We start from the raw sequence: 15010 nt of genomic DNA on the forward strand, positions 1-15010 counted from the left end.
AACGCGGGCAGGGGTGCACACACAACGTATACTGCTGCTTGCTCGCCATACTGAATATATATATGATATAGACAGACAACACCAAATATACAGAGACAGATTTCACACAGAGCGCAACTGAAGACTCAGAAAGCTTTCGTTTTCTGTTTCGGGCTGGCTTTTATAGCTTCCTGGTACGTGACGTCACCCGCCTCTGACGTTCCGCCACACCATTGGACTGATTTTACATGTGCTTCAAGACGTCATCACGCAAAGCGTTCCCCATAGCGTCAATTTCGACGCAACGCGAGTTCCCTTGAAAGGGAACTCTCAGGTTTCATAAAAATATAGGCTCTATCAGTTTTTGAACTAAAGTCTTAAATGGTTTGGAACTACTGAAGGGTAAGTGATGACAGAATTTAGAGTTTTTGGGGGGAACAAATTAATAGAAAAACGTAGTGTTATGTTTAAAAAAAAAATTATACTTTTTTTACCCAGCTTCTTCAAGTTTCCATGGCGTGTGACATTTGGAACCTCATTATTTTGTGATGCTAGGTAAGAATTGTTTTAAATTAACGTTATTTGTCTGTGCCAGTCGTATTTTTGACACAAAGTGTAACAGCACGTCTTTTTCAGTGCAGCAACATTTGACCAATCAGAGCCAAGCTTTTCGAAGTCGAAGCAGACTCGAAGAGATGAAGATCTGCCCTCAGATGTTACTGGTAAGTTTTAGTTGCTGTTTGCATAAATAAATAGCTCACTGTTTAGTTTTTTCCTAGGTGGATAGGTCTAAAGTCTTTGATAAATCTGTTTAAAATCTATGTGGTGGTGACATTTGTCTGTCTTAAAACAACTATAAAACATTGTCCAATGCATCTAAAACACAATTATAACGTACAACATTATATTTCACTAAAATTAACCTAGGGTCCTTTGGACCATGACCTCGAGCCAAACACCTCTCTTTGACAAAAAGGGTAAATTTGAGATCGGCCTGTAATTGACTAATTCTGTAGGATCAAGTTGCGTTTTTTTATATTTTTTATAAGAGGTTAAGAGGACCAATTAAGATGGTCTTCATTAGGTTCAACACCTGTATGTGCTGCTCATGAAGAACGACAGTGCAAGTAAAACATTTTCCAATTAATCAAAAACACAAAAGTACTTAAAGTAACAAAAATAAATATTTCATCACCATCTGCCATCAAAAAACCATGGTACATGAATATGAATATGATTTTGCATCTGGTACTGTATAAGCATCTGATGGATATGGTACTGACACAATAAGCTGCTTTTTGAAAGCCAATTTTGAGAAACTTCTGCTGAGTCATGAATCGTTTTTTAGATGTAGTTTGTATTTGACAGTATGCGCCTGGCATCTGGTTCATTTTTTACCTCTCACTTTCTCTCCTCATTAACACAACTGCCAACATAGTTTTTTATTTAAATTTTTTTTAATAATAAATATTACACCAAATTACAGCAATCTATTTTTAATATTTAATATAAAAATATATATAAATATGAAGCTACTTTTGCCATGTAGTGTAAAAGGTTACTTTCTCTAAACAATAGCTTCCAGCTTAGTTTAGCTAATTTTTCTGTAGTTTAGTTGGTAGCTTAGTAAGCAAAATTTTGAGTAGCTTTCCCAACATTGTTGAATATATAACCTGGGGGTACACTGCATCTTATAAACCCTTTTTTTGTCCATTGTCATTATTTGAATGTATGGTTATTATGCAAATATATAGAGTTATGGTTCTTACAAATATTGTTGGTCTTTCAATAACAGAGAGGTAGACATCACTCTCTATTTCTCTCTCTCTCTCTCTCTCTCTCTCTCTCTCTCTCTCTTTTAATCCATTGCACATCTCATAGGCTCTTCTTTTGATTTATGTCTATTAAGGGACTCATATAGAAAACAACTTATTTATTGATTTGTTTTCCCAAAGAGCCAAAGTCAATCTGATAGTATTGATTCATGCTGTGCCTTGGAAAAACATTAGACGGCACAAACTAATTCACTTTATTCTATGTATCTGAAGAATAGTATTCTTTTCTGCCCCAAATGACACACTTATGAACCTCTGTCTGTCTGGAGCAAGTGCATGCGGAAGACTCAAAGAGAGTGAATGAAACTAAGTGGGTCAGAGAGTTTGTTCATTAACAGATGGTGTTTGCTTTCCAGTGGCAATAAACAAATGCACTCAGCAGAGCCATAAAGACCTGTGAATATTTGTGTGTGTGCAAGTGTTTGTATTGGTAATATGCATGGATGCCCGAATATAAATGAATAGGCTGCTCTCTGATTAAGATTTTGTGTGGCGAAGCTGCAGCTGTAATTGCAGAGCAAAGAAAAGAAGTGTGAGAGAGAAAGAGAGTAAACATTAAAACACAGAGAAAATGATTCCAAAACCCCATTAAAGACAAACCACATTGTGTGTGTAGTGGTCTTCGTTATTCATTAATAGTTAATTTGCCAGCGTAATTGTAAATGATGGTCTCAGACTGATTGTGTTTATTGCCCTCAAGATGTGTCACTGTTTTCATATTTAGTGAATTTAACATAAGATTTATTGTAAGAGGTACCAATGAGTTACTCTTATTCCTAATCACGTTGACTTGTTACATAATAAAATAAGACATTTTATTTATCATTTCACTAATTGCCATGACAATGGGTCAATACGTTTGGTGCAATTAAAAGTAAGTGTAAATGGAGCATCTTTAGCTTTTCAAATGACCTGACCTCTAACAATTAGGGAAACATCAGAATGAAATGGATCAGATTGTCTGAGTAATTTGTTCATTTCAGAATGTCTTCATCATTTACACTTCAAATGGAACACTTGATCGTAAATCTGTTGAGCACTTGATGTATTTCCTGTGGTTTTAGAAGAGCACAAAACCTTTAACCTCACTAATTGACTGGCTCTCATTGAACAGTTCTCAATAGTTTGTCTACGTGCAAGTCAAGCACTTTAAAAGGTTAGTTCACCCAACATTTTTATTTATCCCAATATAGCCATCCTAGGTTTATATGACTTTCTTCTTTCAGCCGAACACAAGTTATATTAAAAATGTCAGGACACTCCAAGCTTTTCCAAGCTCTTTCAAGGTTTATAATGGGAGTGAATAGTAACTGAGATTTTGAAGCCAAAAAAGCGCATTCATCCATCATAAAAGTGCTGCACACGGCTCCAGGGGGTTAATAAATGCCTTCTGAAGAAAAGCGATGCGTTTTTGTATGAAAAATATCCATATTTATAACTTTATAAACTAGAATCACTGGCTTCTGTACGCAAGTTTCTGCAAAAGAGTGATCTCTGACCCGACATATGACTTATTGACAAAATTGGAAGTGCAGAGGATAGAGCAAAACAAAACACTGGTCACGAATTAGAAGTCTAAAATGAGATTCTTTAAAGAGAAATGTCGGAGGATCTCAACTCAAGTTTGTTGCCCACCCCTTGAGCCCTATTTGCTTCAACCGCGAGAGGCGTCTACTCTCACATAAGCTCACGCTACTCCTACATCCTACGCCAGGACTCAACTCTCTCGTGAACGCACAGACGGACGTTACCGGAAGCTAGTTATTACAGTTTATAAAGTTATAAGAAAGCCTTTATTAACCCCCCCGGAGCCGTATGGATTACTTTTATGATGGATAGATGAGATTTTTAGGGCTTTAAAATCTGTTACTATTCACTCCTATTATAAAGCTTGGAAGAGCCAGGATACTTTTTAATATAACTCAGTTTGTTTTTGTCTCAAAGAAGAAAGTCATAAATACCTGGATTAAGGGTGAGTCAATTATGGGATAATTTTCATTTTTGGGTGAACTACTAACACTTTAAAGGGATAGTTTGGCAAAAATGGAAATTGTGTCTTCATTTACTCACCTTTGTGTCATTCCAAATCAGTTTGAGTGAATTTGACAGTTCTTCTGTGGAATAGAAAAAAGCAAGATGTTAGGGAGCATGTTCAAGCTGACTCATCTTCTACAGCTTTGTGAATGCCTTTTTTGATTAATTATTTAAATAATTCACAGAAAAATCTCTCAGCATATTAAACCTTGATACATCACAACTGGTTACAAGACATGTGAGCATTATTGACATCAAACTGACATGTAAACTCCATTTCTAAAACATCAGGGTGGAAGATTTCTGTTCACATCAGGGTGGATTAAATTTATGTCTGTTCATCAAATATCATATGGCTTCTGAAGAATTGTAATATAGCACACAAGCTTGACAGCATCCATCTCCATTTTTTTTTTTTTTTTTTTTGCATGAACCTGTGTCAAAACTCCTTTTGTGTACCACAGAAGAAAAAAGTCATACAGCTGGAGTGACATGAGAGTGAGTAAATAATGACAGGTGGGTGAACTAACACTTTAAGCTTCAGACTTTCACTTGAGAAAAAATGCTCAGTAATGTTGCCTCTGACACGCTATTTTCCGTTCTGCAACAACAAAGGCTTTTGTTGATCACGGTAGACCTTTTGTGACCTTGTTGGAGACTCTTGCCCATGTGTTTACCAACAAAATCTAGGCTCTGCATTTTAAAAATTCATCACGTCAAGAGTTTGAGACTCTTTGAATTGTCTTTGAAATCCGGAGATTTGTTCTGACTGTGAACATTACACAGATAAAGAGGAGAGAAATAATAAAAGAAATAATAAAGAAATAATACAATAATAAAAATAATAAAAATAATAAAAAACACTGCACAGATAATGAGCCGTAATGAACAAAAAGTACATTGTCTTCGTAAAAACAATTATCTAATGTTGCAACCCGGTATCACGACAAGACGTGAAATAATCACGTTGGTCCCCTTTGGAAAACGTGTAGATGTCACAGTTTAACGCCCTCAAACGTGAATCTTACACGTACCCTCAAACGTGAATCATACACGTTTGCCATTGAAGATATCTGTACAATTTCCTTACCATTTTATAGATTATAAATGTAAGATCCCTTCTACTCCCACACCTAAACATACCCATTTTATGAACAATATTAAAATGATAAAACGTATGGACAGATATGTGTATGAAAATTGCATTTTTATGAACAATATGGCATTAAAAGATAGTTTGAGCCACGAATCCTACCCCTAAACCTAACCATAACCATTTCTTAAAACTACCTAGGCAACAATTATAAAGAAAAACAACAGACAGACGAGTATAATCACAATAATTTATTTATCGTTCCTAATAACCATAATATACTAACCTTACAACACAACATCGATTCACAAAATACATCAATTTTATTAGCTTGATGTAATCCAAACCTTCAGAATCCATATATTATTTGCAAGAAAAAGATCCAAACTCAGCCCTTTATCCAGTAATCGTCATCTTGACCGTAAACGTCAAACCCCGCGCTTGTTATGAATTCAAATTCAAAAATTGCGCCCTCAAGGTTACTATGGTTACGGCAATATCAAACGCTCATTGGCTCTCGCCTCGCCTGCTTCGTCACAGATTACGTCATGCACATTCACATTTGAAATGAAGCGCGCAGCCCTCAGAGCGAACCGAACTACCGAACCGAAGACGGATTAACATTTTCATGGATTTGAATTAATAACTTAAATTCTGCTCTGTTACCTCATACAAAACCACTGCCAGAGAGGACTGCGACACATCGTCACGTGAACAACTTTTGGTACCGATTTTGACATTTTCTCAATAAATACATTATTGTGGATTATACTTGTCTGTCTGTTGTTTTTCTTTATAAATGTAGCCTACGTAACTTAGTTTTAAGAAATGGTTATGATTAGATTGGGGTAGGATTAGCAAACGTCCCGGGATAATGGTACGTGTAAGATTCACGTTTGAGGGTACGTGTAAGATTCACGTTTGAGGGTAACGTTACATGTGTATGATTCACGTTTGAGGACGTGTAAGATTCACGTTTGAGGGTACGTGTAAGATTCACGTTTGAGGGCGTTAAACTGTGACATCTACACGTTTTCCAAAGGGGACCAACGTGATTATTTCACGTCTTGTCGTGATACCGGGTTGCAAATGGATGATTCAGTTTAAGGACAGTCAGGAATTTCATTGCTCTTATCTCCCTTTCCTTTCCTTTTCCTTTTTTTTTAAATTATAAATATATCCAAACAGTGTGAGTGTTGCTGCTTCATTATGTCAGTTTCTGGTCTCTCTGTCTTTGTTGTCTGTGCAACTGAGAAGCCCATCCACTAGGACCAATGAAAGTGCTTGTGTGTGTGTGTGTGTGTGTGTGTGTGTGTGTGTGTGTGTGTGTGTGTGTGTGTGTGTGTGTGTGTTTTCCACAATACACACAATGGCAACTGCAGTGATAAAAGCTCTGCAGCACTCTCTTCCCAGGTGAAAAGGAAATATATTTAAATTGTGCTTTTTTAGACATAATATATTTAAATTGTACTATACTAAGTGCATATTAAATGTGTTATTTTGAAACAATTTCAAGTATATTAAGTGTATTTCAAGATATGCTTAAGATCAATTTTAAGCTATTTGCACTATATTTTAATATATTTAATTGTGCTTAAATGGAACCACTTCAAGTAGCCTACATTTAGTGCATTTAAGTGTATTTCTGCAGTTCATTTAAAATATACTTTCATATTTCCTGGGGGCGGCAGTGGCTCAGTGGTTCATGTAGATTGTCTACAAACCGGAAGGTTGGTGGTTCAATCCCCGGTTCCACCTGACCAAGTGTCGAGGTGTCCTTGAGCAAGACACCTAACCCCAGCTGCTCCCGACGAGCTGGATCGCCTTGCATGGCTGACACCGCCGTCGGTGTATGAATGAGTGAGTGAATGGGTGAATGTGAGGCAATATTGTAAAGCGCTTTGGTGGCCATTGGGTCTGTGAAAGCGCTATATAAATGCAGTCCATTTACCATTTACCATTTCTTAAACTAAATAAATATTTTTTTAAAAAAATAAATACATGAGTACATTACAAAAAGTATCTCTTGAACAAAATACATTATAACAAAGATCAGTAAAATGCTATGGCAGAGCTATATTTAATTTTTTTTTTTTGAAAATGTCAGTTTCATACGTATTACTGAAAAGTAAACTATGACTATTACATCACTAAATAAATAAGTATCACAATGCAATTTTCTGGGTTGGTCAAACTGAATGTAGCTGCACTGAAAAAGACGTGCTGTTACACTTTGTGTAAAAATATGACTGGCACAGACAAGTAACGTTAATGTAATACAAATCTTACAATATAATGAGGTTCCAAATGTCACTCGCCATGCAAACTTGAAGAAGCTGGGTAAAAATAAAAACAACACTACGTTTTCAATGAAATAGACCCCCCCCCCCCCCCCCCCCCGCCCCCCCATCTAAATTCTGTCATGATTCACCCATAAGTAGTTCCAAACCATTTAAGACTTTCGTTCATCTTCGAAAGAAAAACTGATATATTTTAATGAAACCCGATAGATTTATATCCCTCCGATGAATGATTCACCAAATCTGTTCACGTTTCAAAAAGTTGATCGCAAAAAACATCACCTAATCCATATGAATCAGGGACACTAAAACTTCACTAAAATTATGCTTGTGTTTAGCATATTTCTTAAAAATGTAACTTAGCGTAAATTTATTACCAAAGTACTTGTAGTGTACTTTTTAGAAATATATTAAAAGTATGCTTGTGTTTAGCATATTTCTTAAATGTGTAACTAAGCATATATTTATTACAAGTAATATATTTCTAAAAAGTATACTATGCTTGTGTTTAGCATATTTCTTAAAAGTGTAACTAAGCATACAGTAGGCTATATTTATTAACAATGTACTTCTATACGTTTTTTTAAGAAATATATTAAAATGCAATTCAATGTAATTTTAACGCACTTCAAATAAGCATGTTGGGAATACAAATGTATTATAAACATACTGAATACATTTAATTCTACGTCTTTTTCACCTGGGTTTCACATGTCTGCATAAGTGTGTGTGTGTGTGTGTGTGTGTGTGTGTTTGTGTGTGTGTGTGTGTGTGTGTGTGTGTGTGTGTGTGTGTGTGTGTGTGTGTGTGTGTGTGTGTGTGTGCAGGAGGAGACCATTTCAGTGTCTGTCAGATCTCATTCGGAGTGTCAGAGCTAACAAGCTCCTGCATGGACTGAGAACACTGCAAATGGGACACTGCCTGGAGGTTGCTATAGTCTTTGCATACACATGTGTTTGAATGTGCATGAACATACGTCAGTCTGAAGAATGTGACATTCAGGGTCTATATTTTGCAGCAGTATATTGTAAACTGTAGAGAATACTGTGTCTGTTTGTGTTTGAGTATGACAGAAGTGTGATATACTGAGGATGTGAGAGGACTAAGAGCTATGAGTCGCATATGATTTAAAAAAAAAAATTGTAATACCATTGCTGCTGGCGAACGAGTGGAGTATTCAAGGCTGGAAATCTGTAATCATAATCCTGACAGAGGCTGCCCTAAAGTAAAAATGTCACAGAAGAAGAGGTTACTGATTTATTTCCCTTGAAAATCTGACAAAGCATTGACACAGCAATAAGTGATTAGTGAAATGCCAATTATCCAATACATGCAAAACATTCCCGTCAGTCACCTTCACATTGCGAATACACCGGGCATTCCGCCAAGAAAAAGCTTGCTTTTAAAACACAAACAAATGATTTATGAAGACAACAAGTGGAAGGAATCACATTAAAAACGCTAATGCTGCAATTATTCATGCAAAATGACACACACCTTTAGCACATTTAAAATGTTCAGTTTTAGACAGAAAATGTTCTGTGCTAAGAGGTAGAAAGCCAGATTGTGAAATTGGGTGGTAACCATATTGAAAACTCAGGCAATAATCAGCGAATATGCTATTTCCCAAAAGTTATATAACTTTCAATATATATAAAATTCACCTTGAATGTGCTAATAAGTTAAATCAGGTCGACAGAACAGGTAGGTAAGTTGATGAGTTAAGACAGTGAACTGCAATACAGTTCAATAAATCTTTCTAGCGGTTAGCAAGGGTCAGAGTTCAGCTGAGAGGGCTGGAAAATAAAGCTATGGAGCTTACGTAAGTCCTCTGGGTTTTCTGTGATGGACAGAATAATATCCAGACCATCTTAATCATGGTCAAAAGAAAAAAGACCAGATATTTCTGACCTTCCTCATGTCAGGCTGAACATGCATGTTTGTACAGTATATACAGTATATATATATATATATATATGTGTGTGTGTGTGTGTGTGTGTGTGTGTGTGTCTGCATATTTTAACTCAACTGCATAAAGTTGCTTCAAACACACGCAACACAGAGGAAAGACATATTTTGCCCTCTCTCTCTCTCCCTTAATGTCTGTTTCTCTCTCTAATCATGCTATCGACAGGTTTTAAATTAATCATGAATGCAAATTTTCTTCATGCTTTCTTTCCTTAAAAATTTAAAATGCTCACTCTGTCATTCCAAACACACACATGAGAAAAGTCCCAATAGGTCCCAATGTACTGTGTTACAGTATAGCCTATAGGAATTTTCTATATTGATTTTTGCAGGTATTTTACCCTTATTTTGAATTACGTATTGCATTGTGTTTTAGGGTTAAAGTAAATGTCTGTAAATTTAACAGATTATGTCCTGGCAGAAATTGACCAGTACCTTTTTTGTTTGTTTTTCTGGATTTTTTTTCTTTCTTATAGTGTATGGAAGCCACATATATCTCAATGTACACTTTAAATGTATCTCTCTCTTATATCTGTGACTTTATTTCTTATTTTAAACTTTATCACAATTTAATATGTTAATTTCTGAGGCAGAAACTGACTTCTATACAAACCTGTGGTGATTTATTCAATGAAACACATAAAAAAATAATTTTTAAAGAATATTTTCCTTACAATGACAGTTTTTATAATGGCTACAAAAAAAATACAAAAAACAAAACAAAACAAAAAATCCACATGACTTATACATTCTGATGTGATTCATTGATCCTTATGTTGTCATGGTAAACATTAATTTGGGCACCAGTAAGCACCTTGATAAACTTAAAACTGGGACACTGATTACTCAATTTTCTGCAACACAATATCACACATTAAAACATCACTGGTGTTTATGAACAATATTGCTGTGCCATGAATATACTTTATAACAAGTATTGTTCTACATTTCTGTCTGAAGACTGAAGAAAACCTGACAACATTTCTAAGTGAACATATTAAGCAAACTAAATAAAATAGTACAATGTTTATTTTTGGTGCATTGTGGACATTTTTGAATGTGAATGTTGACTGAGTTGTTTGAAACACACCCCAAGTCTTTTAAAACTGGGAGGAACCAAAATGTAAGCTGTTAAAAATGATTTGCTCCACCGAAGCTCTGAAATCTCATTTGTATACACATTTAAAAAAAAATTACATTTAAATTCACTTTATTTTTTACATCATTTACGCCAAATACCATTGCCTGTGTGTTGAAAAAGTAACTCTTGAGTCTCCACTTTGAATATTCAGAACAGTGAAATTAGATAACTGCAGAAGAAGGAAATAATCTTAATTTCTTTAAGAACGATCAGTTTCACAGTAAATCAATTTTACTTCTACTTAAAAAATGAAGACTTATCAGTGGTTGTAATTTTGCTGTTTCTGTATTTAAAATTTGCCTCTCGGTGATGTGACAGCAGACGAGGTTATCTGATTTCCTGCTTACATATTAATATGAAAAGATGCCGTCTCGACTGCTCCAGATGTCTCTGCTCGCGGATACCCTCGGGGCCATCGTTATACCCCGCGCGCGCACCTGTCACACACTCTGCTCCCGAGCTCGGTCCAAGCCGGAGCGAGTGAGTGAGCGCGTGTCACTCAGCAGCTCCACCCCTCCGGTAACTACACCCAGCTCACATCCGACCGAACCCGCACATCAGAGACATTCACCGTTATACAGGTATCCCCTCAACGTCACTACCGTGGCGAAAAGTTATCTTAGGTGTTATTGTTGGGATTTTGAAGGAACTTGCGTGGACTTGGTAGGGTGTAAAAGGTGAAAATGAGAGTGAGGACGATTAAGATGACGGAGTGTAGCTGGACGTACTGGACGCTGTTTTTTCTCTGCGCTCTCGTGCCGCTCCCAGCGCGCGCAGATATCACTTGCACCTCGTGCTTAGCTCCAATACGCAGAAATGAGGCACAAGTGCAGACAACGGCTTTTGTCAGCCGTGATTTTGGAAGTGTACCGGACGGCAGCACTGATAAAAACTGGAAGTGGGGAATTGATGGAGCTCAACTTTCCCCTGAAGCGCACATAAAGTCTCCTTCTGTATCCTGGAGAGATACACCGGAGAACTTGCACGTATCCCAAGCGGAACGGACGAGCCCAGCTGAGGAAAAAGACGGAAAAGTTTATCCAACAAGGTTTCCTGAGGAAATCAAAGTAAACAGGAGGGAAAAGCGCAGTCTGTTTCCGTCTGACAGCGCGGCCGGTTCTCGGTTCGAGTTCAGGCGTACCGGAGGAGTTGACGGTTCCGGGAAGAGTCCGAGGCAAAATGAACCACACCTGATTACGTCCACCTTTGCGTTGTCTGGAGATTCTGTTCATAACCAGGCCATGGTGCTGTGGTCCGGACACAACAGCAGCGTGAGTTTAAACTTTATCCATGCTGCATCACATTTTAGAGAGCCATAATTATGATATAGGCTACTTGTAAAGTTAAAACTGAGCAAGTGGGTCATTTTATCTGTTGTTTTATTGTGACGGACTGTAGTTCACGCGCACGACTGGTGCTTGGCAGCTGCAAAACCGTGCACGCGTCACCATTTCTTTCAACCCCGCTCTTTCTTTATTGTAAAAAAAAAAGAAAAAAAAAAAGAAAAGAAAACCCTCTCTTGTGTGTTTACGGACAGAGACTGCAACCAAGCCGTATCATCCAAAGAGTCAGTGCAAATTCCGCGTGCATTTGACAGACCACGAATTAATCCATGAATGAAATCAATCAAACAGTCAATCTGTCTCCCCTTAGCATTAATTTCTTTAATGAATGTCTATTTTCCATAAATAATTATATTGATTATTGGAAGCCACTGGTTCTCATTTAACACCCGTCCATTCATTTTTCTTTTATTTTGATGAATTAAAGTATGTGTGATCATAATAGCCTCATTTTGCTTGTCATTATACTTTATCTGAAACTCTTTATTTAAATGGCTTGATGAAGTTTTGCATGGAAAGATTGCATTGAAGATTTTTACTGCGTGTTGTGTTGTTACTGTGCCTAATGATTTCATGTGATAAACAATACATTAGTTCTTGTTTTTAGTCTCCCCTAACATAGACATTTGCCCCTACACCCGATTAACCGTACTTATATGTTTACTTCCTTACTACACACTATGCAAAAAGAGTAGGATGCCAGAATGTGTAGTATTTATGAAACTGTAGGCTAGCAATACCCGGATGACCTACTGCATCTGCTTAGATTCTGAAGTGTGCAGCTAGTGGACACTTTTCTGTCCCATAAGTCCACAGGAGCTGAGAGAAGTAGAAATATTACAATAAATTGTCTCAAAATTGTGAGCCAAGTGCTGTAGATAAGAAAGTTGTTTCTTGTGGCTAAATTGTTCATATTTAACACCTTGTTTTTTGCGGGTGTTGTTAGTAAGTCATAGGTCAAAAGACAATGTCAACATGGTGGATGAAGTAGCCTATAAAGATGCAGTTTTTCTTTATCTGATCCACTGCATACTGAAAAAGTACAGGATTTCGGACACAGCTTTAGTCTGATTTGCCATCATCCCCTTTAGTGTTTGTTGTCTTCTTTATTAGGGCATCTGTTCTGGGATGCAGATGTTTCAGATGGACCTGCCAGAAATGCAGTTTAAGTGAACACAGTGTACAATTCAGAAGAATGAATTAATATTACTTTAATATGACTGTCATTTATTTGCCTGCTACACTTTACTTTATTAACAATCAATCTTTCATCAATAATCTATTTGCTGCATCTGCTAGAGACCTACATCTCTAGCACCCTGGGTCCTCTGCTTGTATTTCTCCATATGCTGCTGTGGTTTGAGTGACGCCTTTTTTTTATATCTTTGGTAACCCGAACTCATTCCTTTTCCTTCACAATTTCTGTGCCTCATCTGAAATATAAATGACTGACTCTGTCAGCATACTTTTTAGATTGGCAGGGTAATACCTGCAGAATTTATGTATGTGTGTGTGTGTGTATGTGTGTGTGTGCGTTTCTGCCTTCTGCTGATGCCATCGGTGTATCTTTTACCAAACCGCATGAGTGATGTTTTTGCGACGCCACAGATGCAAACTGAACGTCAGAGAAAAGATAGCATCCACACAAACTCTTTCTTCCTGTGTGTCACTATCTCACCCTGACATACACACATTTATGCATTGCACATAGACATTTGTTGTATTGATTTGGCACATTTGACACTGCTATACATAATGAAGCACCAAATTGTTTAAAGGATAACGCACTCAATAATATGTTAAAAAACATCATACACAATCATGACGTTAAATGAAAAATGAGGCCCATATGGTAGTTTGAAAAGATCCGTTTAGGAAATGATGTTAGCATGAGAAGAGATGACACCGGTAGCCTCTCAGCGGCAAGCAACAAATGAAGCCCTCTGTCATGCCAGTTTTCATCAAATGTGAAACCTTTCCTTTTGCTTCCTGTAGACACTCTGTCTTATTACCACACAAGTGATAAAGCTAATGTCTGGCCTTTCACACCTCTGTTGGACCTCACTCAATCCCTGACACACACACACACACACACACACACACAGAGTTATATTTGAACACAAGGATGCATTGGGCAATAATAATAATGACACTTTTTACTGTTACAGCCCAGCCTTCCTTAATTCTGCAATCTTAAAGGGATAGTTCACACAAAAATTAAAATTGTCAACATTTACTCACCTTCATGTCGTTCCAAACCCATAAGACTTTGGTTAATCTTCTAAGGTTTCTGTCCCTCCATTAAAAGTCCAGGTAATGGAAACTTAAAAAGATAATAAACGCATCATGAAACAAATCCATATGAAGCGGTCTAATCCAAGCCTTGTGAGGAGATATGATCGCTTTATATGATGAACAGATTCTTCAATTTTAACATAACCAAATTACATTTAATTTCATATTAGACAATGCAACATACATTTATCACTTAGTCTAATGCTTTCAGATATTAAAAAGTAATATATTTGTATTTAAATAAATAGATGTATTATATGCGCATGTATATTAAATGTAAGTATGGTCATTTCTATTGTTTACAGATATAAATTATCATATCATTGCTCAAACTCCTCTAATATGCAAAACTCAAATTTCATCTATGTGTGATGATTTTGCAGGGTGTACCAAATGAATGAATTTTGTGAAGTGAAGTGAACTTCAACAGATATCCCCTTCTTGGTGAGTAGGGCGCAGTGAACACAGATTAGGGACCATGCCATTCGCAGATATAGTCTGCTTTTTATGATGGTACTCATTTGGCAACTTACTTGGCTCGTGTTTTACGCCTTTCAAATAGAGTAACGTTTGCATGCAAGGATTTGCTTTATTTTGATGTTAGTGGCTTTAGCGACCAAATTGATCCACATCGTTCAGCAGTTTTCCTGAAGAGGAGTGAGTGTGTGTGTGTGTGCTAGAAACTGTGTGTTCTGCTGAAAGCATACTCTCTTAGGCCTAATGTCACTGAAAGCTGAAAGCTTTCACTTTTGATTCACGGCAACTGAGAGGCTGTTTGGCCGCTTTCTCAATTGTAAAAACAATCAATGAAAATCCATAAAGATGATGGAAATGCAAGAGAATAATTTTGCTGCCCCTGCAACGCCTGCCCTTGGGTCCTGATCCATAGTTTGCCCTCCAAAGTCCACGTTGACATTTTCTCTGAGAGGAGCCCCCGCAGAGCAAGAAATCATTGTAAAGGTGGGGTTTGTGTATTTCGTTGTCTAGACAAAACGGATCTTATGCAAATGTGGCTAAGGAAG

General features: G+C 37.0%; 1 protein-coding gene across 1 annotated transcript in view; it reads left to right on the forward strand.

Annotated features, from left to right (window-relative positions):
* The first annotated feature begins 10687 nt into the window (after window positions 1–10687).
* sorcs3b (sortilin related VPS10 domain containing receptor 3b) overlaps window positions 10688–15010 on the forward strand; it is a 50441-nt gene continuing 46118 nt past the window's right edge. The window contains exon 1 of the mRNA XM_082143953.1: window positions 10688–11621. Coding sequence (XP_082000079.1) covers window positions 11034–11621 — 588 coding nt within the window. The 5' untranslated portion in view covers window positions 10688–11033. The remainder of the gene's footprint in view (window positions 11622–15010) is intronic.

The sequence above is a fragment of the Leuciscus leuciscus genome (genome assembly GCF_965113295.1).
Source record: "Leuciscus leuciscus genome assembly, chromosome: 17".
Classification (NCBI taxonomy): Eukaryota; Metazoa; Chordata; class Actinopteri; order Cypriniformes; family Leuciscidae; genus Leuciscus; species Leuciscus leuciscus.